General features: G+C 38.0%; 1 protein-coding gene across 11 annotated transcripts in view; it reads left to right on the top strand.

The window, feature by feature from the left end:
* CCDC158 (coiled-coil domain containing 158) overlaps positions 1-22,706 on the top strand; it is a 112,788-nt gene that overhangs the window by 23,450 nt on the left and 66,632 nt on the right. For 9 of the 11 annotated variants that reach the window (XM_074228494.1, XM_074228491.1, XM_074228496.1 and 6 more), the window contains 6 exons: positions 3,184-3,407; positions 5,058-5,167; positions 14,471-14,798; positions 15,152-15,228; positions 16,677-16,787; positions 17,824-17,938. In XM_074228494.1, the coding sequence (XP_074084595.1) occupies positions 3,184-3,407; positions 5,058-5,167; positions 14,471-14,798; positions 15,152-15,228; positions 16,677-16,787; positions 17,824-17,938 (965 nt within the window). The remainder of the gene's footprint in view (positions 1-3,183; positions 3,408-5,057; positions 5,168-14,470; positions 14,799-15,151; positions 15,229-16,676; positions 16,788-17,823; positions 17,939-22,706) is intronic. The other 2 variants (XM_074228497.1, XM_074228498.1) reach the window with 1 other exon arrangement.

Genomic DNA, 22,706 nt, shown 5'->3' with positions numbered 1-22,706 from the left:
GTGTTATTCAACTCTTAGAGAGGAATTTGGAATTTAAAAAAAAAAGTTATAGAACTGTTAATACCCTTTGTCCCAGTAATACCACTCTTAAATCTTTTCCCCCCCAAGATGATCCCAGAGGAGGAAAAGAAGCTTGATATTCTAAAATATTTATACAGCTCTTTGTGGTGGCAAAGAACAGAAAATTGAAGGAATGCCCATCAATTAGGAAATGACTAAACAAGTTGTGGTATATGATTGTAATGGAATACTGCTGTGCTGTAAAAAATGACAAGCAAGTTTGTTTTAGAAAAACATGGAAAGATTTTCATGAAATAATGCAGAGTGAAAGTAACAGAATCAAGAGAACATTGTATACATTAACAGCAAGAAGAACTGTGAATGAATGAAGCTATTCTGAGTAATATGATCATTCACATCTCTGATGAAGGACTTATGAAGGAAAATGCTATCCTCCTCCAGAGAAAGACTTAATATGTGCAAGAATATATTGTATAATTCCACATATTGACTTATATCAAATTTTAGCCTTCTCTAGTGCAAGGTTGGGAGAGAAAGAGAAAGACAATTCAGAAGTCAAAATGTTAAAAAAATGTTTTTGAAAAAAATGTTATTTCTCTTTCTAACAATTCTGAAATTTCTTGCTGTTGTTTCATCATGTCAAGGAAATTTGCATTATTTATTGTCCTGTTCTCTTTTATTTTGGCAGTTTTTTGACTTCTATTAAAATATAAAAAAAATCATGCCTTATGGACTTTTCTGGACTATTTGCTGATTTTTCCGTTTTTTTCCTTCAAAAGCCTCACACTATTGGTTCATCCTCTTGGGAGCTGCATTTATACAAAGCTTTTTTTCTCTTAGCATTTTTGTCTCAACTTTTTTCTATCATATTAGTTTTAGACTTTATTTGACTCCTCTCTTTTCACTTCTCCTTACACTGTTTTTTCCTATGTAGACCACTGAGGCTAAGGAATCAGCTTCCCCAAGTAGGGGTCTGTTTGTAGCCAGCTTTTATAAAATCTAGCAGCAGGAGTGATCACAACTGATTTATAGATCACTTTTCTTTGTTTGCTAAAGCTCCTCCTGTTATTGATTGCTAAGAATTTCTGAGTATTCTCTCCCTTCTCCATTGCTGGAAAAATGTGGAGGTGCTTCCCTCTTTTCCTCTTATTATTAGTGTTTTAATTATTGTGATTTTGCATATATTTTATTGTTTTGAAACAACTTAATGTTGAAATACTTGTGCAACTATCTTGCCAATCATGAGATATCTTTATAGAAAAGTACTGAGACCAATTATTATAATGATCTCCACACTTCATGCTACAATGTCATGCTACAACTAGTGACAGACTAAATTCTTGGGGCAAAGAGTCAATGCCCAAGGAGCTATTGGGGAAAATGCACTAGGAGGGAGACCAGCTGCTTCTGACACATGCCCCTTGTTATCTGTTAAATCCATCAGTAACAAAGTGCAGTGATATGAGAAACTGAGGGGCAAGTAAGAGGAGAGGCTGTTTCTCATTGTTGAAGAGAGGCCAGGCCAAGTGGCAACTAGAGAAGGTTCCTAGAAAAGGCAGCTTTTTGGGAGGCTAGGTGGCGTAGTGGATAGAGTACTGGCCCTGGAGTCAGGAGTACCTGGGTTCAAATTCAGCCTCAGACACTTAATAATTACCTAGCTGTGTGGCCTTGGGCAAGCCACTTAGTTTACCCTATTGTCTTGCAAAAAAAAAAACCTAAAAGAAAAAAAGAAAAAGTGGCTTTTGAATTGAATTTTTAGGAGAAGGAGAAGAGAAGGCATTCTGAGTAAAGGAAAGAGTCTGGATAAAGAAATAGTTACATGAGAGTACAGGAGGTATTTTGGGAGTGAAGGTGTGTGTTGGTATTTTTATGGAGGTCCCAGATGAGGAGAATAGTGAGTTAAATAGCAATACTACTAAAACATTAATATGAACCAGATTAAAGAGACCCTTTAATACCAGTTATAAGAGGCTGAACTTTTCTCAGGAATTAATGAAAATTTTTAATCGGAGGAGTGAAATGATCAGGTCTTTAAGAAAGATTATTAAAGCAGTGGCTTGAAGGATAGAGGGCAGCTAAGTAGCACTGTGGATAGAGTGCCAGACCTGGAGTTGGGAAAACTCATCTTCCTGACTTCAAATCTGTCTTCATTAGATATTAGGTAAAGTGACCGGGCAAATCACTTAACTCCATGCCTCAGTTTCTTCATTGTTGAAATGAACTGGAGAAGGAAATGGCAAACCACTTTAATATCTCTGCCAACAAAACCCCAAATGGGATCATGAAGCATCAGACATGAGTGAAGCAATTTAAATCACATTCTTGTGGATAATGGCAGGGAACACGGGTGGGAAGGAAGAATTACATGCAGAAGTTACTTGAAGGTTAGAAGGAGCACTTGGGAGTCAATAGATGATAGTAAGAAGGACGGAGAGACAGAAATGCAAGCAGATTTCATGGTTCATAAAAGAAGTCCCTGAGGGACTGTGGGAGAGGAGCACTGATTCAGAAGGGAGCTCAGATTCATCCATCTTTCCTACCTGCCTCACAAAGTACCACCTTCCACAAAGGTCTTTTCTGGTTCCTACCCTCACCCAGAGGTTAATGTACCTCTTTCTCCTACTACTTTACATTTATTCTGTATGTTTTATATTTACCAACATTATTTCTCTCAGTAGAACTTAAGGTTACTGAGGGCAGAAACTTTCATTTTTGTTTTCGTATTCCCAGGGCCTGGAACAGTGGCTGGAAAATATTTGTCATTTAATAAATGCTTGCCTGTTGAATGAATGGGTGGGGAAAATATGTGATATCCTTGGAGAAGAGCTAGATTTTATAGTGAGAGGGAATACAGGTCAAAAAATTCTAGAATGTAGCATGGAATTTCTAAAGGTATAGTAGAATATGAAGGGTGGGGCAGGAGGGATGAGGTTGGGGCAGCAGTCTACCAGTGACAATGGCATGCCAGATTTGGGACCCACTAGAATTGGCAGCAGGTGAGCCTGACCTTCTCTCTCAGCAGAGCCTATGCCCATCTGCTGTGGGGCCAGGTAACTTGTGACCTGGTATGTACTCTCAGCACCTCCGGCTACCCCATCTAAAGGGAAGTTGCCTGAAGCTTGTGAGAGAAAAGGGTACAGTGTCTATCCTCTTTTTTTCCAGGCTCCACCACTCCACCATTTTTAGTGTCAGCTTGTCTTCGTGGTGCAGTGAATGAAAACCCTTCTGCACCTGGGACTCAAACACAGAGTCCTTTATTCAGCAAGTATGAAATGGACCTTGAAAACCAACGAAAAGTTATCCCTTACCCTGGAAAGGAACATATTGAACGGGTTCTAGAAGAGTACTCCCATCAGGTGAAAGACTTGCAGAAAAGACTAAATGAAGTGAGTTTTCCTCTTGGCTCCCAGAGCACCCTGATAGTCAGGAGAACTTGGTGAGCAAAGAAAATGAATAAGTAATGTGGAGAGAAAGTCAGAACCTGGCCTTCTCTATTGCTATGCCCAGTGCCCAGAATTAGGGGGACAAAAATGATTTAAAACAATCCTGAATAAGAATAAGGGGTGGAAGCATATCACTTATGATCTAGGGCCTCTGAGATTGTTCTCTGGCTCTGCCATCCTTTTTTCCTCTATCTTCAAATTTTTTTTTAGGTTTTTTTTTTTTTTTTGCAAGGCAATGGGGTTAAGTGGCTTGCCCAAGGCCACACAGCTAGGTAATTATTAAGTGTTTGAGGTAGGATTTGAACTCAAGTACTCCTGACTCCAGGGCCAGTGCTCTATCCACTGCACCACCTAGCTGCCCCTGCACCACCTAGCTGCCCCTGCACCACCTAGCTGCCCCTGCACCACCTAGCCGCCCCTGCGCCACCTAACTGCCCCTCTTCAAATTTTTAGGGCTTCTGATGAGAATAAAAATCAATTCAAGTCATGCAGCAAAACTTAGCATGGTCACTAAATATATATTAGAGTGGCAGGCAAGTTTTGGTTTGGAATAGCTGGGTTGCACAGTGGATAGAGCATTGGCCTTAGGCAGGAGGACAGGAGTTTGAATCCAGCTTCATTTATTTGACCTTTGCTAGCTATGTGACTTTGGGAAAGTCACTTTACCCTGATTGCCTTGTATCTAGGGCCATCTGTAGTTGTCCTGATTCCTAACTGATAACTGGACCCAGATGGCTCAGGAAGAGACAGTGAGACTGGTGACATAGCATAGTTCCTATTCCATTTAAATCCAATGCATATGCCTGTTATGGCATCACCTCTCTGACCTTATGGTCTTTTTCGAGAACAAAGGGCAAACATCAAGTTTTGGTTTAAGAGTATCACCTTTGGGGGCGGCTAGGTGGCGTAGTGGATAGAGCACTGGCCCTGGAGTCAGGAGTACCTGGGTTCAAATCTGGTCTCAGACACTTAATTACCTAGCTGTGTGGCCTTGGGCAAGCCACTTAACCTGGTTTGCCTTGCAAAAAAACAAAAAAAAAAGAGTATCACCTTTGTAAAAACAAATAAAATGTTTTTAAAAAATAAAAAAAAATAGGGGGTGGCTAGGTGGCATAGTGGATAAAGCACCAGCCTTGGAGTCAGGAGTACCTGAGTTCAAATTCAGTCTCATGCACTTAATAATTACCTAGCTGTGTGGCCTTGGGCAAGCCACTTAACCCCATTTGCCTTGCAAAAACCTAAAAAAAATAAAATAAAATCTCACAAATTCCCCAGTGATAAAGAAAAAATGCTCAGGACAATTGGAGATAAGTGAAAAGCCTTGTTAATTGATTTGTGAAGCTATTCCTGAACTACATGATCAGGGATTGGGGTGGGTTTCCCCAGTGACGTCACAGCAGGATGTAAAGTGCAGACACCATGTCCATGTGTTTCCTAGTAGAGTTGGAGTATGGTATCCGAGACCATTCCTGGCTAGCTGCAGGCCTGGTGGGTCGTGTTTGGTTATAAGACATTGTTGCATGGGAATGTTAATTACTGCACCAAGATGTGTGAAAAGGAGTGTAGAATAACCCCATCCTTGAAACCTTTCAGAGTGCCGAGCTGCATGAAAAGCAGAAATTCCATTTGCGACAGTCTGTCATTGACTTGCAGACCAAGCTTCAAGAGATGCAGATGGAGAGAGATGCCCTGGTTGACATCAGGTCGGTGTTTGGGAGCCCAGTGAGGGTGAGCTGGTGTTTCCTTCTCTTCAGGCTCCATGTCTGGAATGGCTCACATTTAGAGCTGGCCACAGAAGTGTCACCACACTTTCCATGGATTAGCTCCCTTGATCTTCACTGCAGCCCCAAGAGTTTGTTTATTGCCCCTAAAGGAGGAAGTAGAGGCGTAGAGGGAGCAGTGGCTGAGGCCACTATTGGATTTCCCAACTTCTAAGCCCTGGGCTCTATATATCCTGTGCCCCCCCAGGAGATTGGATGAGATTTCTGTGGTCCATTCTAACATTAGGTCCTGTGGTCCTGCAATGACTGAATACATTGCTCCTCCAACAACAAGATAGCTGTTGAGGTGCTAAATTGATATTTTGTCTAATCAAACCATTTGATCCTTTCATTTTTTAGAAGTTACGGAATATATTGGATTCTACATTCTCTGTTCTTGTTGACAAACAAGGGTGAACATGTAGTATTAGCATAAGGACTACTTTCCTTGAATATCTTTATAGGCATTTAGGTTTCTGCTCTTAGGAAGTGGCAAGAGCCAGATCCCATAGAAGTCAGAAATGCTAAAATAAGTCTTGCTGGTGAACTCGGCTCATTTCTCTTGCCATTTATGTGAAGAAGCTCTTGGGGATAATTTAGGGAATACTTGTATTGAGAATCATAGAATTACCTTAAAGATTAGCCTGATACATTTGTAACTAAAAGTGAGCAATAGCAGAATGCAAAAAAGAGATATGTAAATGAAATGGATTCTCTAATTCATAATTTATTTTAAAAAAGAATATAATAAAATTCCAAATACTTCTTTCAAAACTGTCTTGTTTGTTCTTCCTTTTGAACTAATAGTCTCTGCATTCTGAAAAAAAGGTCTCTTTAAAAATTTTTTTGGATATTTTTATTTCTTATATTGCCATAATATTCTTGTATCTTTTTCCTGCTTAAAAAAAATCCCATATGACAATATTTTTGGAGAGAAAGAATGTTGGAAAAGGTCTAGAAAAAAATGTACAGTGTGTAATACCTGTGGATCATGAAGGAATGGATGGGACTGCCTTCTCATATTTCTTCAAGACCCTCTTTATCTTTATAATTTTGTTACATTTACTTTTGATCTTTTGGTGTGTCTTTGTTCTTTCCAATTACATTGTTGCAGTTCCTGTATATATTGATTTCTTAACTCTACTTTGCTCTGAATTGATGCATATATATCTTTCCAGGCTTCTCTGTATTCAGCTCTTAGGGCACTGTAGTTTTCCATTATCATTCTGTACCTCAGTTCAGGCATTCCTGATTTGATAAGCGTAATTTTTTTGCTCTCATAAAAAGCACTGCTCTAAATGTTTTGGAGGATATGAGGACTTGTTACTTGGCTTCCTTGGAGTATGAGCCCAGGGCTAAAGTCTCTTGGTTCATTAATTTCAAGTTGCTCTCCAAAATGATTCCACAACTCCAGCAACAAAGTAAGAATGTGCCTATCTTGCTAAAACCCTTCCAAACTTGACTGCTGCCATTTCTTGTCATATTTGCCAATTTGGAGTGGGTGTGAGATGAAACCTCAGAGTTAATTTGTATTTTTCTTTCTGTTAATTTGAAGCATGTGAAAATTTTGCAGTTCTTTTGAGAATTGTTTGTTCACATCCTTTTAAGCCCATACCTAATGGCTAACAGTCTCATATATTTATTGCTTTATGTATCTTGGATGGCAAACCAAGTGGTGTGTGGGTCTATGATCAGAGAGGCCCAGACAGAACCAGTCACCATTTGCAGTAGGAACCTACTAGAGGTAGCACACGCCTGCCCCCTGGAGGGAGACAGGGACTGACTTCATTTTGAAAAGGAGCATTTACAAGAAAAAGATCTACTAAGACTACTGGCACAAGAGAATTAGCAACAGGCACAGGATCAACCTGGTTTGGGAGTGATTGTGTAATCTGAGGGGAGGCACAACTCAAGTCTGCCTCAACTTGCATTTTTCCCTGTGTTGGAGGCTAAATATGCAAATTCATTCTGTGAAAATGACTGGAATCATATAGAAATTAAATATTACATATATAATACTGATTAGTGAGCAGGTATTAATGTTTTATGATGGGTTTTTTTTATGATATTAGGGTAGGTTGACCCCATGTCCCTGGGGCATATCCTTATCAGAGAAATTTGATACAAAGATTTTTTTTCCCCAGTTGGCTTCTTGGCTTATCTTTGATGCATTGATGTTTCTGTGCAGAAGATTTTTAGGTTCAAATTTCCTCTTGTGCTGAAAACCCAGTGTTTCTTCAGTTACTTTACCTTAGTCCTTTTTTTTAAATCTTGTAATTGGTTGAATGTAGTTGAATTCCCACAGCATATTTACATTAGGCTGGAACTAGTTGCCATGTTTTGCATAATTATAATTTCATTATTTTAATATTTCTTTATTTATTTTGGAAGTGAACTTTAATTTATTATTACTACTATTACAATAATTTTGTTATAAGAGTAAACATAACCCCCCCCCCCCCCCAAGAAGATGAGAAACCTCAAGAATAGTGAGAGGGAAAGAAAAAATGTTCTTCAGTCTGTGTTCAGATTCCAATGGCTCTGTCTCTGGGGTGAGTTGCTTTCTTTATCATAAGTCCACCAGAGAAGTTGCTTCAGTATTTTGCCTACAGTTGCTATCGCTAGCTGTATTTCCCTCCACTCTATTCCTCCCCACTCTCATTTATTCTATTCTCTTTCTCCTTTCATCCTGGCCCTGTCCAAAAGTGTGTTGTATCTGAGTACCCTCTCCTTCGATCTTCCCTCTCTTCTATCTCTTCTTTCTTCTGATTTTTCTCTAGGGCAAGATAGATTTCCTTACCCTATGTGTATGTTATTTCCTCTCTTAGCCATTTCTGATGAGAATGAAGGCTCACTCATTCCCCCTTTCCATTCCATTAAAAGAAGCTTTTTCTTGACTCTTATGTGAAATTTCTTAGCTTCTTCATCTCCTTTCCCTTCCTCCAAGTACTTTCCTTTATCACCCATTGACTCCATATTTTTCCTATATTATGCCATTATATTCCGCTCTTTCCTATGTCCTTTTATATATGCTCCTTCTAACAGCTCTTATAAATGAGAAAGTTCATATGAGTTATCAATATCTTCTTCCCGTGCAGGAATACGAACAGTTCAGTATCATTAAGTTCCTCATAGTTACCTGAGTCCTGTACTTGGAGATCAAACTTTCTGTTCAGCTCTGGTTGTTTCAATAGGAAAGTTTGAAAGTCCCCTGTTTCATTGAAAGTCCATCTTTTCCCCTGAAAGAGGATGTTCAGTTTTTCTGGGTAGTTGATTCTCGGGTGTAAACCAAGATCTTTTGCCTTCTGGAATATCATATTCTAGTCCCTATAAGCCCTTAATGTAGATGCTGCCAGATCCTGTGTAATCCTGAATATGGAGCCTTGGTAGTTGAATTGTTTGTTTCTGTCAGCTTTTAGAATTTTCTCTTTGATTTGGGAGTTTGGAATTTGGCTATAATATTCCTGGAAGTTTTTCTTTTAGGATCTTTTATTTATTAAAATTATTTCTTCATGATCTGTTTTTGAGGTCAGTTGTTTTTCCAATGAGATATTTTCTTCTAATTTTTGACTTTTTTTGGAAGAGTTTTATTTCTTCTTGATTTCTTGCAAAGTCAACAGCATCCTTTAGTTCCATTCTGAATTTGAAAGAGTTATTTTCTTCAGAGAGCTTTTTTCTGAAGGATTTGTTTTGTTTTCTTCAGAGAGCTTTCTTATCTCTTTTTCCATCTGGCCAATTTTGCTTTTTAAAGCATTCTTCTCCTCAATAACTTTTTTTTTTTAGGTTTTTACAAGGCAAATAGGGTTAAGTAGCTTTCCCAAGGCCACATAGCTAGGTAATTATTAAGTGTCTGAGACCAAATTTGAACCCAGGCACTACTGACTCCAAGACCAGTGCTTTATCCACTGTGCCACCTAGCCACCCCCTCAATAACCTTTTGAACTGTTTTATCCATTTGACCTAAGCTGGTTTTTAGCATGCTATTTTCTTCAGCATTTTTTTGGATTTCCTTGACTAAGCTGCTGATTTCATTTTCATGTTTTTCCTGCATCTCTCTCATTTTTTCCCCCAGTTTTTCTTCTAACTCCCTCATTTGATTTTCAAAGTTTTTTTTTTTTGAGCTCTGTTGTAGCCTGAGCCCAATTTCTGTTTTTCTTGGAGTCTTTAGATGCAGGAGCTTGTGCTTCCTCATCTTTGGACTGAATGTTTTGATCCTTCTTGGGCTCATATGCAAAATATTTCTCAATGGTATTCCTCTTGTTTCTCTGCTTGCTCATTTTCCCAGCCTGAGCCTGTTTTGGGGGTGCTTCCTGAGCTTTTGGGACACTCCCACAAGGATCTCAGTGTGTGAGGCTCTGTCCTCCCTCTTGGTCTGTGAATGACCATAAGTGCCCCCCTCTGCCACGGGGCTGAGGTGGGGGGGGGCCTGCTGTTCTGTGGGGGGCCTAGACTGTGATCAGTGTCTGAATGTGGTCAGAGCCCCAGAGTCCTGTTCCAGGGGCAGAGGACAGAGCTCTGCAGTCTCTCTTCACGCCCCTCCCTAGGTTCAATGGGCTCATGCCCTGGGGGCTCCTGTTTACCAGCTCCACCTGCTTCTGTTTCCTGGATCTGGGCTGCCCTGGCCACACTGCTGGCTGTGTGCCCTGAGGGCTGGGCTTCATGTGCTCGCTCTGGCAGAGGTCCCCCTCTGTTCCCCAAAGTTGTGCCCGGTGCTCCCTGGGGCATAGGTCAGGAAACTCCCCTGCTGCTGTGAGCTGTGACTCCCAGCGCCCTGGGGCTGCCTCTGGGAAGGCTGAAGTTCTTTTGCTCTGGTGGGCCACCCCTCCAGCGGGCTGCCCCTCCAACCCTGGGGAGCAGAGCCTTTCTGCTCTTTTCCAGGTTACCTTGAGTAGGAGAACTGCCTCACTGAGTCCCTCTGTGGGTTCTGTCTCTCGAAAATTTAGTTAGAGTCCTTAGTTTCTAAGATTTATGAGAGAGTGCCTAAGACACAATCCAATCTGTTCTTGTCACTGTCTTGGCTCCGCCTCACAGAGAGCTTTTTTAATCTCCTTTTCTAGATGGCCAATTCTGCTTTTTAAGGCATTCTTCTCCTCATTCGCTTTTTATTTTGCTTTTTCCATTAGGCCTAAACTGGTTTTCAACATATTATTTTCTTCAGTATTTTTTGTGTTTCTTTCACCAAGCTGTTGATTTGGTTTTACATGATTTTTCTGCATCGCTCTCATTTCTCCTCCCAATTTTTCTTCCACCTCCCTTAATTGCTTTTCAAAGGCTTTTTTGAGCTCATCTATAGTCTGAGCCCATTTTCTTTTTCTCTTGGAGGTTTTGAATATGAAAACTTCAACTTTGCTGTCATCTGAGTATATGTTTTGATCTTCTATGGGACTAGAGTAATTATCTATGGTCAGATTCTTCCTTTTTCTGTTGTTTATTCATTTACTCAATCCAAGACTAATTTACAGCACTTCTAAGGCTTTGGGGTTGTTTTTTTAGGGGGGAACACCCCACTGGGACCTTTATTCCTCCAAGGTCTTATGCTCTCTAACCTGTGCTTTGATATGTAGATGGAAGCTGTACTTCCCTCTGCCCTGGGGCTATAAGGAGGGATCCAACTTGGCTGCTTAGTACGGAAGCCCAAACTGCAACCTGGGTCTGAGTGTAGGCAGAGTCCTACCCTGAGGGAGAGCAGAGAAATTTCTGCAATCTTCCCTGACCCCCTTACTGCCTATGGGCTGTGCTCTGGAGGTGCAGGCTGCTTTCTCTCAATTCTTGCTGCAGGTTCTGTAGCCAGTGCTCCCTACCTGGGCTGCAACTGGGGCTTTTTGCAACTCCCAGTCCTGGTGAAACACACCTTTCCTCCAGAATTCCTAAGTTATCTTGAACTGGGAAAATGTATCACTCAATCTTTCTGTGGGTTAGTTTTAATAAGTTTTTTTTACTTAAGTATAATGAAGCAAAATGAATTCATACTTTGTTCGTATCCAAAGTTGTGTCTTTCTCTACCCTAAGTCATCACTTTTCTTTCAGAAGTTGTGTAACATGTTTCATCATAGGTCTCTGGAGATTAAAGTTCTTACTCTTAAGTTTCTCAGAGTTACTTTTCTTTACAGTGTTGTATTGTATATATTTTTCTCTTGGTTTTACTCCATTTTTCATCCATTCATATTCTAGGATTCTCTGAAATAATCTCTTTCATCATTTATTTCATTACATTAATACACCACAATTGACGTAACTATTCTCCAATTGATGGACACCCCTATAGAGTCTAACTTTTTGCTTTTCCCTCTCTTTTAAACACCTTTTCAGGATCAGAAAGTTTAGATTTGCTTTAGGGAGCTATTCCTTCCTCAGGTTATCACCCTTTTAACCACCTCCTTAATCCCCATTTATTCTGTCCCAGATTTATTGTTTGTAAGTGTGTGTGTTCAACCATTTTATGACTGATTTATATGAGTGATGCTCATTTTCTGACTATCTCCCCCCTCCCATCCCATCCTTCTGGTTTGAATATGCTTCTCTTGTACCCTCCCCATTTCCCTCCAAAATCCTTAGTATAGAATCAACTTTCTCCTAGGTCCACCAAAAATAAAAACCAAACAAACAGTTCCCTTAATACCTTTTGAAGATGTTAAGATTCTGTCTTCCCTCTGTTAAAATGTCAACACTACATTATTATGTAGCTCCTTTCAATTGCTTAAATAAATTTACCTTTCTTGGTATCTCTTGAATCTTGTCTTTCAGAGTTTCTCCTTTTTTTTTGTCAGCAATGGTCTGTTCTATCCTTTTGTCCAAGATCATCTTTTGTTTATAGAAGAAGCTACCTAGGCTCATACAACCTCACTGGGTTTATTTAAAATGCTTGCAGTATTTTTTCCTTTGATATAGATGCTCTCAATTTTGACTTTGATATTTCTAGGACTTTTCCTTTTGGGGATTCTTTTAGGAGGTGATAATGAATTTCTTTATGTCTTTACTTTGCCCTGTAGTATTGCTGAATTTGAACAGTTTTCATTTAAGGTTTCTTTAAGTATGATGTGTATGCTTTTACAAAATGGTGTATTTCAGGGAGTCTAATGATTCTTGAATTATTTCTCCTTGATCTGTTTTACAGGTTGATGATTTTGTTATTGTTTTAAATGACCCATGATAGTAAAAATTTAGCTTGGAGTGCTTGAATAACTTTTAATTAATTAACTAATTAATTAATTAACATTCCTTCAGGAACAGGCTACCTCCTCTAGTGGGAAAAAGTCCTGAATTGTGTCATTGTTCAATGTTATATATACTTTGAGAGGCTTTCTCTTTCTCTCTGAGCCAGCCATTGTCTGCCATCAGGTATACAATCTAATTGATATGCCCACCCCATAACACTCTTTAGTATGTTCTCCCTACCCTCCTCATTCAATGCATATTATGCTGATGAACCTTGGTTGTCACCCGTGGAGTGTATATTAGTAATTTGCTTGGACCTCATTAAGTAAATATACTTGTAGAGGTCAGAGACCCTAGGTCAACCTAGGACTAGTTGGAGTAGACCTTGGTCTAATCTCAGGTGTGGTACCTTTAGGTCAGGTTGGAAGACTTCTCCCAGTTCAGATGATTGGTTGGGGTCAATTCCTTTATCTATCCTTTTGTCACATTCCTACAGGTAGGCCTTTTGCCTTTCAGCCTAATCAATGGCCATAGACAGACCCCCAGTCTTTGTAATGTATATTTTTAACTGATGTTCTCCTCTTACATCCTGTGGAAACCAAACACCCTATAATTCCTCATACATACATACATATATATATATATATATACATACATATATATAAATTATATATTATATAACATATATAATATATAACTGACAAATATATATAATAAATATAAATGAGATATATAAATAAATATATGATAAATGAATATAAATATGATATATATCATATTTTCTTCTATTTCAGTTTTTCAAAATTTTGATTTCTTGCTGGCTTTGAGTCATTGATATCTGTTTCTTCTAATTTTTAGGAAATTTATTATTTGGATGACTTTTAATAATTTTCATTTTAAGCTATTTCTTGTACTTCCAATTCTTGTCTTTGAGCTTTTTATTTCATTTTTTAAAATTCCTTGTTTCATTTTTTTCTGAGTATTCATAGAGGTCTTGTGAAAAAAAAATTTTTTTCCTAAGAGTCTCTGCTTATAGGTATCATTACACATTTACTCCTTCTTTCTAACTGAGTTTTTTTTAGGAGAGGGGATCTCTAGATTTGCAATAAAATTTTTTATATTGTTTGGGAGTCTTCTTTGGTTTACTCATACCAACAACTTTAGTTTCTGAATTGGAGCTTTGTGTGAGGGTCAGACTTTGCCTCTCTTTTTTTCACTTTTGCATGGAAATGGTTGATCCTGTTTCATTCCTCCCTGGAGCACCTGAGTTCCTGTGAGGACCTTTATTTACTTTCCTGCTTTAGGTTCCCAAGGATCTTTGAGGTTCAGAGTTTTTGGATCTTCAGGGATCTCTATGATATCTCAGGCCTCAGAATTCCTCTATCCCTCTGCTCTGGGCTGATTGTCTGAGTACTCTGGGCTTCACTGGTTGCTGCGATTACCTGGGGGGGCTTCTAAATTCTCTATTTTTTCAGTTGTTCAGTTGTGTCTGACGAGTTTCTTGGTAAGGAATCTGGAGTGGCTTGCGCTTCCTTTTCCAGCTCATTTTACAGATAAGAAAAATGAGGAAAATAGAGTTTAGTGACTTGCTCAGGGTCTCTCAGCCAGTGAGTGTCCTTGAGGCCAGATCTGGACTCTATCCATTGTATCACCAAACTGCCCCCTTTCTTGGAGATGTCTGATTATCCTAAAACTTTTTAGGGATCCTTCGTTCTTCTTGCCTCCAGACACAGATCCCTGCATGCTATTTGTGTCTCTGGGCGAGTTACTTGTTGATCTGTCCTAGATCTGGCTTTGCTTCTGGGTCCCTGTTCTTATTGTCTGTGGACTTTGGCCAATTTTTTTGTTCCATTCCAGCATAGAATAATTAACTTACCACTATTTTTAATAGAATTTTTGAGTCATTTTTCAATCTGCTGCAAATTGATATGTTTTTGGTGGAGTACATATATAGGAGAAGTATTATTAAGGTCGATTTTTAGTTCCATGGTCTCCAGAATTTTTAAATTACCTATGTATGTTGCCAAGGAAAAGCCAGCTTTGAATCTGAGTGTAAGTATTTTTTGCTTTCCTCTTTTACTTTGTATACAGACGAAGGGAGACGCTTTCTCAAGAGGACCTAAGAAATCAACTTCAAAATACAGTTCATGATCTTGAAACTTCCAAACGCCTTCAGGAAGATATGCTGAGGGAGAGCAATAGTCAGTCTGAGCAGCTCCGAAAGGTGATGCTCAGTCATGAAGGAGTGCTTCAGGAAATCCGGGCCATTCTGGTGGACTATGAAGAGACCACAGGCAAGAGAATCTATGAGCATGAGACCATCTCTTCTCTCCACGTTCGCAACTTGGGCACAGCTATTAGTAAACTTCTAAGAGAATTAGACACGGAGGTGTCTTATCTGAAAGGGAGGATTTTTCCAGTAAGTGGTGAGAACACGATTTTTATTTTTTACCAGCAATTTTAGATGCTCCTCTTGCAGTATATTAAAATTCATTGAAATAACATCCACTACTAGGAGAGTTGTTTTTAGCACATTTTAATAATGGGGTAAGTTCCCATCTTATTGTACGCTAATAAAGCTGTTGTCCCTGTGACCTCCTGCCAGATTCGCCATCCTCACTGGAGTCACTTACTTGTATAAGCTTTAAGGGGGTATAGAGAAGGTCAAGAAGCTAGAACAGTAGAATCCTAGAAGCACCTTGGTTTTCAGTTTTATCACCTGATGAAAGACTTGAATGTGCTTCTCACTAACTCATCCCAATAAAACAACAGGTGGAAGATCAACTTGAAGCTTTGAAAACTGAATCACAGAACAAAATTGAACTGCTTCTTCAACAGCATCAAGATAGGCAAGTCTGTTTCCTTGTTTAAAACGTCATGGGGTCACTTAATAATTACCTAACTGTATGACCTTGGGCAAGTCACTTAATCCCATTGCCTTGCCAGGAAAAAAGGTCATGCTGGGCAGTGAAGAAGGGGGCAGAGGAGGAAGGGGAAAAGGAAGTGGGGGAAAGTGAAGTGGACTGAGACCTGGAGTCAGGAAGACCTGAGTTCCAATCTCATTATTAAAAAGACTTTGTGGTTGTATGACCCTGCACAAGTCACTTCAGCTCTGCCTCAGTTTGCTCATCTATAAATTGAGGTTTATTATAGCAACTTTCTTCCAGGGTTGTCATAAGGATTAAATGACTTAATATTTGTAAAGCATGTTACTAACCTTAAAGTGCTAAATAAATGCTAGTTGTTTAGCACCACCATCATCATTAAAATTTCTATATTTCTAGGAAAATTAGCAACGAAAAAAATCAACAAAAACTAAGCTGTCCAGTCAAACAGCCAGTAAGCCTTTATTAAATGCTTACTATGGGCAACTTACTATGGGTACAAAAACAAAAGAGAGTCTCTGGTTTCATGGGATTTCTATTCAATCTAAACCAGATGTATACATATAAGAGTATAAACTATGTTCTCAGTAAAAACAGTAAAAATGGGAGAGAGAGAGAGAGAGAGAGAGAGAGAGAGAGAGAGAGAGAGAGAGTGTGTGTGTGTGTGTGTGTGTGTGTGTGTGTGTGGACCACTAGCAGAGGAGGGTTATGAGGAGGTAGCATTTGAGCTGGGTTTTGAAGGGAGCTGAGGATTCAGAGACAGAGGACATGCCAAGCATGGGTGCCAACCTGGGCAGAGTCACAGAAAGAGATAAAGGGTTACATATGCAGCATAAGAAGCAGTCCAGTGTGGGTAATGGAAAGGTAAATGGAAAGGCTGGTGTCATCTTATGAAGGGCCTTAACTGCCAAAGATGGAGCCATAGGGAATGACATAGTCAGAACTGGGCTCTAGCAATACCACTCTGATGTCATGGGGGTGGGGCTGAGGATTGACTGGCAGAGAGATAAAGGTCAGGGAGGAGACTGGCAATTCAGGGGGGTGCTGGGGACCTGATTAGTGGGGGAACCAGTGAGTTGATTATTTCTGGAAAACTGAATGGCACCTTAAGGCCAAAGTGAAATTGGAGCTCACAATTTGAGCTGCTCAAAGGGGGAATGGGCTTCTTCAAGAAGGGGGTGAGTTCCCCTTTCAAGGAAGTCTTGGAAGTTGTATGGGGGGGGTGATGATGTGTTAGGGATTTTTTTTTAGTTGGGTCATTCCTTTCATAAGTGGTTCCATCCAATTCTCCTATTCTGTGGCTCTCATTCATAATATTTCCAAGTTAATTTTCATCTATTTTTGGAACAGTTTATAATTTGGTATATGAAATTCAGAACATCCCAACTCTGATCATTTCTCTTTGTTTATAGAATTGAGCAATTAATGAATGATCATGAACTTGAAGTAATGGGACTGAGTGAAAAAGCTAGCAGTGCCCGGAGCCAGGCTAATAGCATCCAGAGTCAACTGGAAATCATTCAGTAGGTGTCCTAGATTCTAGATCTGAATATGCAGTTAGCTTTTTTCTTGAGATTTCCATTCATGTTTTGCTCACCTTTTTTTTTTTAAATAAAGACAAGTGTTCAGATTTATTTGGAAATTCACAGTTTCTAATGGCACTACAGCTCTGTAGTTACATAAGTCTTCTTCCCGCATTGTTGAATGCTGCACTCAGATGATTTTATTTCCCCATCCCTACCTCTTTCTAATTTGGACCTCAATTCATTTTAATTATTCTAAAACTCAGGCCCTCTTGCTCTGAATGGCTAAATGTGCTTGCTCACCCTTTCTTAAGGGTTCAGCAATGTCCTAACATTTTGGATTTTTTAGAAATAGAAAATAAGCTTTTATAACTAGATATAATAACAAAAGGAGTATTTTATCTGATCAGATTATTATTGTCTAAATTCTTGAGCTCTTTATTTTATTTTTTATGGTTTTTGCAATGCAAATGGGGTTAAATGGCTTGCCCAAGGCCACACAGCTAGGTAATTATTAAGTATCTGAGACTGGATTTGAACCCAGGTACTCCTGACTCCAGGGCCGGTGCTTTATCCACTGTGCCACCTAGCTGCCCCATCTTGAGCTCTTTAAGATGAATGAAATGAAAAAAATGAAATGAAAAAAATTATAAGGAAAGTTTACATCCCAAGCAATTGAATAAAACCCAATATATTAATATAATTATTATTTATAATATAGATTTTATAAGGCAATGGGGTTAAGTGGCTTGCCCAAGGCCACATGGCTAGGTAATTATTAGATGTCTGAGGTCGGATTTGAACCCAGGTACTCCTGACTCCCAAGGCTAGTGCTCTATCCACTGTGCCACCTAGCTGCCCCTATTATTATTTAGAATATAAATTATAATTTGAAATAAAGTTTTTAGTAATTATCTTGGGACAAATTAATGTTGGGCTAAGAGTTCTTGTTTTTAATTACTATGGTTCCCTTAAGTTATCATATTTGTTATTCTTAGGTGGTGGTTTGCTTTTTATTTTTCTAAACCCTTCTTAGAGAACAAGCAAGGAATCAAAATGCAATGTATATACATCAGCTCAGTGAACTGGAATCTACTGTTTCTCAACTGCGTTCTGAATTAAGAGAAGCCAAAAGGATGTATGAAGACAAGGTGAGTTAGAGTTTGAGTTTATACTTGAAATTATTTCAAATGAATTTAATCCTTTGTATTCTAAGAGCAAAGTCACTCTTTTATACAATAAATTAAAAGCCTTTATAAACTGGGATTAGAAGACACATTTTTGTCTATTTATATACCACCCAGAAACCATAGATACCACTTCCTGTTGAAAGTAACTTAACTCTTGGTGTAGATGACTTTCTAGCTTTACAGGAGCCTCTAAAATGGGAAGTGGAATGAAAACCCACCCCTTTATGGAGCTTCCCGAGGGAGTTCTTTATTGTAAGGGACTATCCCCTCAGATTTAGCACATCAGTGACCTGTTTTTTCTTCTCTCTACATGAGCTGTTATATAGTCTATGCTCAGAACAGCAAATCAACTCTTCTGGATTTCACTTACTTTTTTTTTTTTAACAAAGCAATGAGTTGTTGAGATTGTTTATTTCTTTTAAGTGTTCTTGGCTTTTAATAAATCCTCCATAAATGATGCAGTGATTGCATAGGAAGCCTTCCTCTGAAGTTTTTGTAGTCCTTTAGATTTTTCTATTTTTTTTATTAATGAAAAGATACTTAAAAGTAAAATCAATAATATAGTTAAAAGTAAAGGTTAAGTATACTACCCAAACTAATGCATAATGCATTCCAAAGCAAGTATTAATCATTCAAAGATTTTCAGCTATTTAAAAAAATTGTTAATACAGCAACTTCCATCCAAATTGTATACTTGATTAAGAATTGGCTTAATGAGAGGTCAGGCTTCTGGTGAGTTCAGTCATTTGGAACTGTGCAAAAAATCTGAAAGTGATGATGGGTTGGGGGTGGGAGGAGAGAGATAGGGAGAAGCTTGAGCCATTGAAGTAGACCAAGTGTTTATTTACTCACTAGAAGAACTCTTAACTAGGAGAGGCTACTTGGGGCTAACTAATTCCAGTAACTTTGGTGACATGACTTCTTCAATTATAGCAAATTTAAAAGCATTATAAAAGACTGAGAATGAGTGAGGGTGGGGGAGACTAACTACCCAGAGTAGTAGTAGAGCTAATGTACTGAATGCTGTCCCTGAATCATTAAAGAAAGGTTAAATTAAATTCAGGATACTATATTTAAGTAAACAAATGTGAACTTTATTTTAGAAAAAATTCATAAAATGATTGAAATGAAAAAAGTTTAATTCTTGAAGAAATAAGTGTTAATGATATGACAAGTTCACTTGCCTGGAGAGCTCATAAATGAGAAACAACAATTATGTAAATTAAATTTACATTTTTTCACAGCACATTTGCATAAATTAATAATTTGTCCTTTCATGGTATAAGTTGATAAAATTCTCAAGTATCTGTCATTAATGACCTTTCTATTATTCACATAAAATGCTATGTGCATTCATATATATAAAATATTGGCTAATAATCACCTGAAGCCATTGGCAGTGTCTCTGTAGAGATATTCAGCTAATCCTAAGAGTTCATTCCTTACATCTTTTAGCTGCTGTTCCTTTCCCTGAGAATCTTGTTTGGAAAAACTACTTCTATATTAAAATATTCTGGTAATTTCCTAATGATTGTACTTCTGGTTTTAACTCTAGAATAGTATCTTTTTTTTAAAATTGAAATTTTAGCTTATTTTTCCAGTTACATACAATGGTAGTTTTTCAACATTCATCTATTTGCAAATTTATGACTTCCACCTTTTTTTCTACCACATTCCTTTCCTCCCTCCTCCCCATGGCAGTGAATAGTCTGGTAAAAGTTGTACATGTACATTCATGTTTAAACATATTTACATATTAAAAATATGAAAGGAAGGAAAAAATAAAAGAAGTTTTTATAAAAAGTGGACATAGTATACATTCAGATTCCATAGTTCGGGTAGTGCCATGATCATTTTCAAACACATAAAAAGCCCCGGGCTTCGTGGGAAACAGGTCACCTTGCAATGGGGTCTTCCAGTGGCCCAGACCCCTTAGTACAAAATACTTATTATTCTGTCAACATTGTTGATGGGGCAGAATCAAAGTCCAAACTGGAACCAAACAATGTCTAAGTATATGCAGATGTTCAGATGTTTGGAATTCGATTGGCAAAATAAGTGAATGAAGAATTTTTCTTTTCATCATTTCATCAAATAGACACAATAATGATTTAAATTCATTGATATGGTTCCATTGATCATAATAACTGACAGAATATTAAATATCAAAAAGATTCCACTATATTAAAAATCTGACTTAGAAAAGGAATGTGTTATGTTTTATCTTAATAACTCCTCTACAAATTTAGTCAACTATTAATAATATACATAAGGCATTAGGTAACTTTCTATCTAGTTAAGATAATTTAGTCATCTGCTTGACATCAAATCTATACGAAGAGGGTGACAAATTCTGATCAGAGAGAATTTTTATTAAGACTAACATGCTTAGAAACATGCAAGTGAGGAAGTCTGTTTGAAATTTAACTTTTCCTTTATAACCTATTAAGTCTCTGTTATCAAGCCTGGAGTCAGGAAGACCCAAGTTCAAATTCAGCACATTTCCTATATGAACCTGGGAAGGTTACTTAATTACTGTTTGCCTCTGTTTCCTCAACTGAAAAATGGGGATAATAATAGTAGTACTTTCTTTCCAGGGTTGTTCTGAAGATCCAATGGGATATTTGCCTAGTGCAAAGTGTAATGCTAGGTAACTTGAAGATACTTATGTCCCACTCCAAGCCCAACATTCTTTTGTCTAACATAGGCCTCCTCCATTTGTATTTGACACCACGGGTCATAAAATTCATAGAGGTTTATACTATGAAGTTTTGTTTTAGATTATATATAATTTCATGTTTATGAATAGTAATGAATTAGAACTTAGGAATAACTGGAAATTTCATCTTTTAGCCAGTCTTTTTCAACTTTCATGTCCCTTGTATTTAGTAGTGATATGGCTTATGAAAATATTTAAACTTCATTTTCTTCTGCTTTGGCAAATGAGATTGTAACGGAGAGCATTGGTAGTCACTGAAGAAAGCTGGTGTCAGGCAGGGGAAGCTCTGAGCTGTTTGGGGTTGTGACTCCCCCAGGGTGGGCCAACTATCCAGACACCCTTCTTTTTCCAATCGGTAGGACTCTAGGAGGAGAGGGATGAGTTAACTGGGAACATTTCTTTTGAAGTAAAAACAGGATGTTCATATTGGTCAGTAAATTGTGTATGAAATAACATTTTAGATGTAGCTTATCATTTATAAGAAATATCTTACTGTAACACTTTTCCCATTCTTTTTTATTTTAGGAGAACCTCCAGATCCCCTTTACGAATTTGGACCATCACTATTGGCTCTGTAGTTTTGGCTTTACTTTTATCTTTCGCTTTTTGAAAACAAAAATAAATCATGGTCTTGATCCTTAGTTTATTTTTTTCCTACTTGAAAAGAAAATTGGGACTGCAAGTGGTCCTCACATAGTGAGGATTTAGTAGCACTGGCTAGAGTTGTGGACAGTAGAGGAAGAGACTGTGCCAGCTTGTGCCCCAGAACCTCTGTGCTGACCTGCAGCATCCCTTCCTTCTCTGGGCCAGGGTGTTTGTCATTCCCAGAAAAAGTAAAAAAAAAAAAAATATATATATATATATCTATATATATATCTATATATATATCTATATATATATATATTACATATATATGTATATATAATATATATATATTATTTGGTATGATTGACCATGTCATTTTGAGATTATCTAGGATTATGATGAGGTCCCAGACTCTTTTATTCAGTGATCTGAATTAAAATGTAGATACATACACAGCACCCCAAACAAAAAAACACCTAGATGGTGAAAGGGAAAACCAGTGCTGCTATTTAAAAATAAAGGGAAAAAAAAACTCTTTGAGAGGTCTTAGCTATCATCATCTAATCTGAACATTTAAAGAGGCTTTTCTTTACAGTTTTGACAGCTGTCAATATCAGCTCAGCTGCTATTTCAGTGGTTTTCCCTTTCACTCTCCATTAATTTTTTTTTATTCTCAGAAAAATAATTACCACCCAAAAAAGTGAAAGGTAAAAGCAAAGCTATAGCAGTTGAGTCCAGTTTTGACAAGTACAAAATAAACATTCCTACAGGGGTCTGGAGGAACTTCTTGCTCCTCAGTATGCTTAGGCCGTGTCCTTACTGTACTCCATCTTCCCAGCAGGTATATGTGACACCATGGTTACAGTCATCTAAAATGTATTTTTCAATGAAAATGATCAATAGAATACTCCCACCATAAACCTGTAACACCAAATTTCGAAGCACAAGTAGATAGGTTTTTTTTTCATGGTCACTTGGACACTTGACTGAGGGTAATAATGATTTCTACCAGGTTAGTAGGAGATAATCATTTTATTAACTTAAATTTAATTTACTAACAGGAAAATGGTTGGGAAGAACTAATAAAGGGAAAGAAATTTAGAAAAAAAACAGCTTTGTGTCTTATTTGAACAGACATCCTTCCCCCAAACCAAACAAAACAAAAACCCTGAAACAGATACTTTAATGTTAATACTAATTCTCCAGCAAAAGGAGGGTTTCCCACCTCCTTTTTTAAAAAAATATGCCCAACCCCCCCTGGTATGTATAGGACTTTTCTTTCCCCAAGAATGTTAATGAGAATGTACAGCTTCCTCTCTGTTGACAGTATTAATCCCTATTGATTTTCTCAGAAAGCCATTGCACCTCAGAGTTTGAATTGCTGTATTTAGATCCCAAGATAAGGCCCCCAAATAATTCCTTTTT

Source organism: Macrotis lagotis, chromosome 3 (genome assembly GCF_037893015.1).
Source record: "Macrotis lagotis isolate mMagLag1 chromosome 3, bilby.v1.9.chrom.fasta, whole genome shotgun sequence".
Lineage (NCBI taxonomy): Eukaryota > Metazoa > Chordata > Mammalia > Peramelemorphia > Peramelidae > Macrotis > Macrotis lagotis.
The sequence above is the reverse complement of the archived record's forward strand: the minus strand, read 5'-3'. Positions and strand labels throughout refer to the sequence as shown.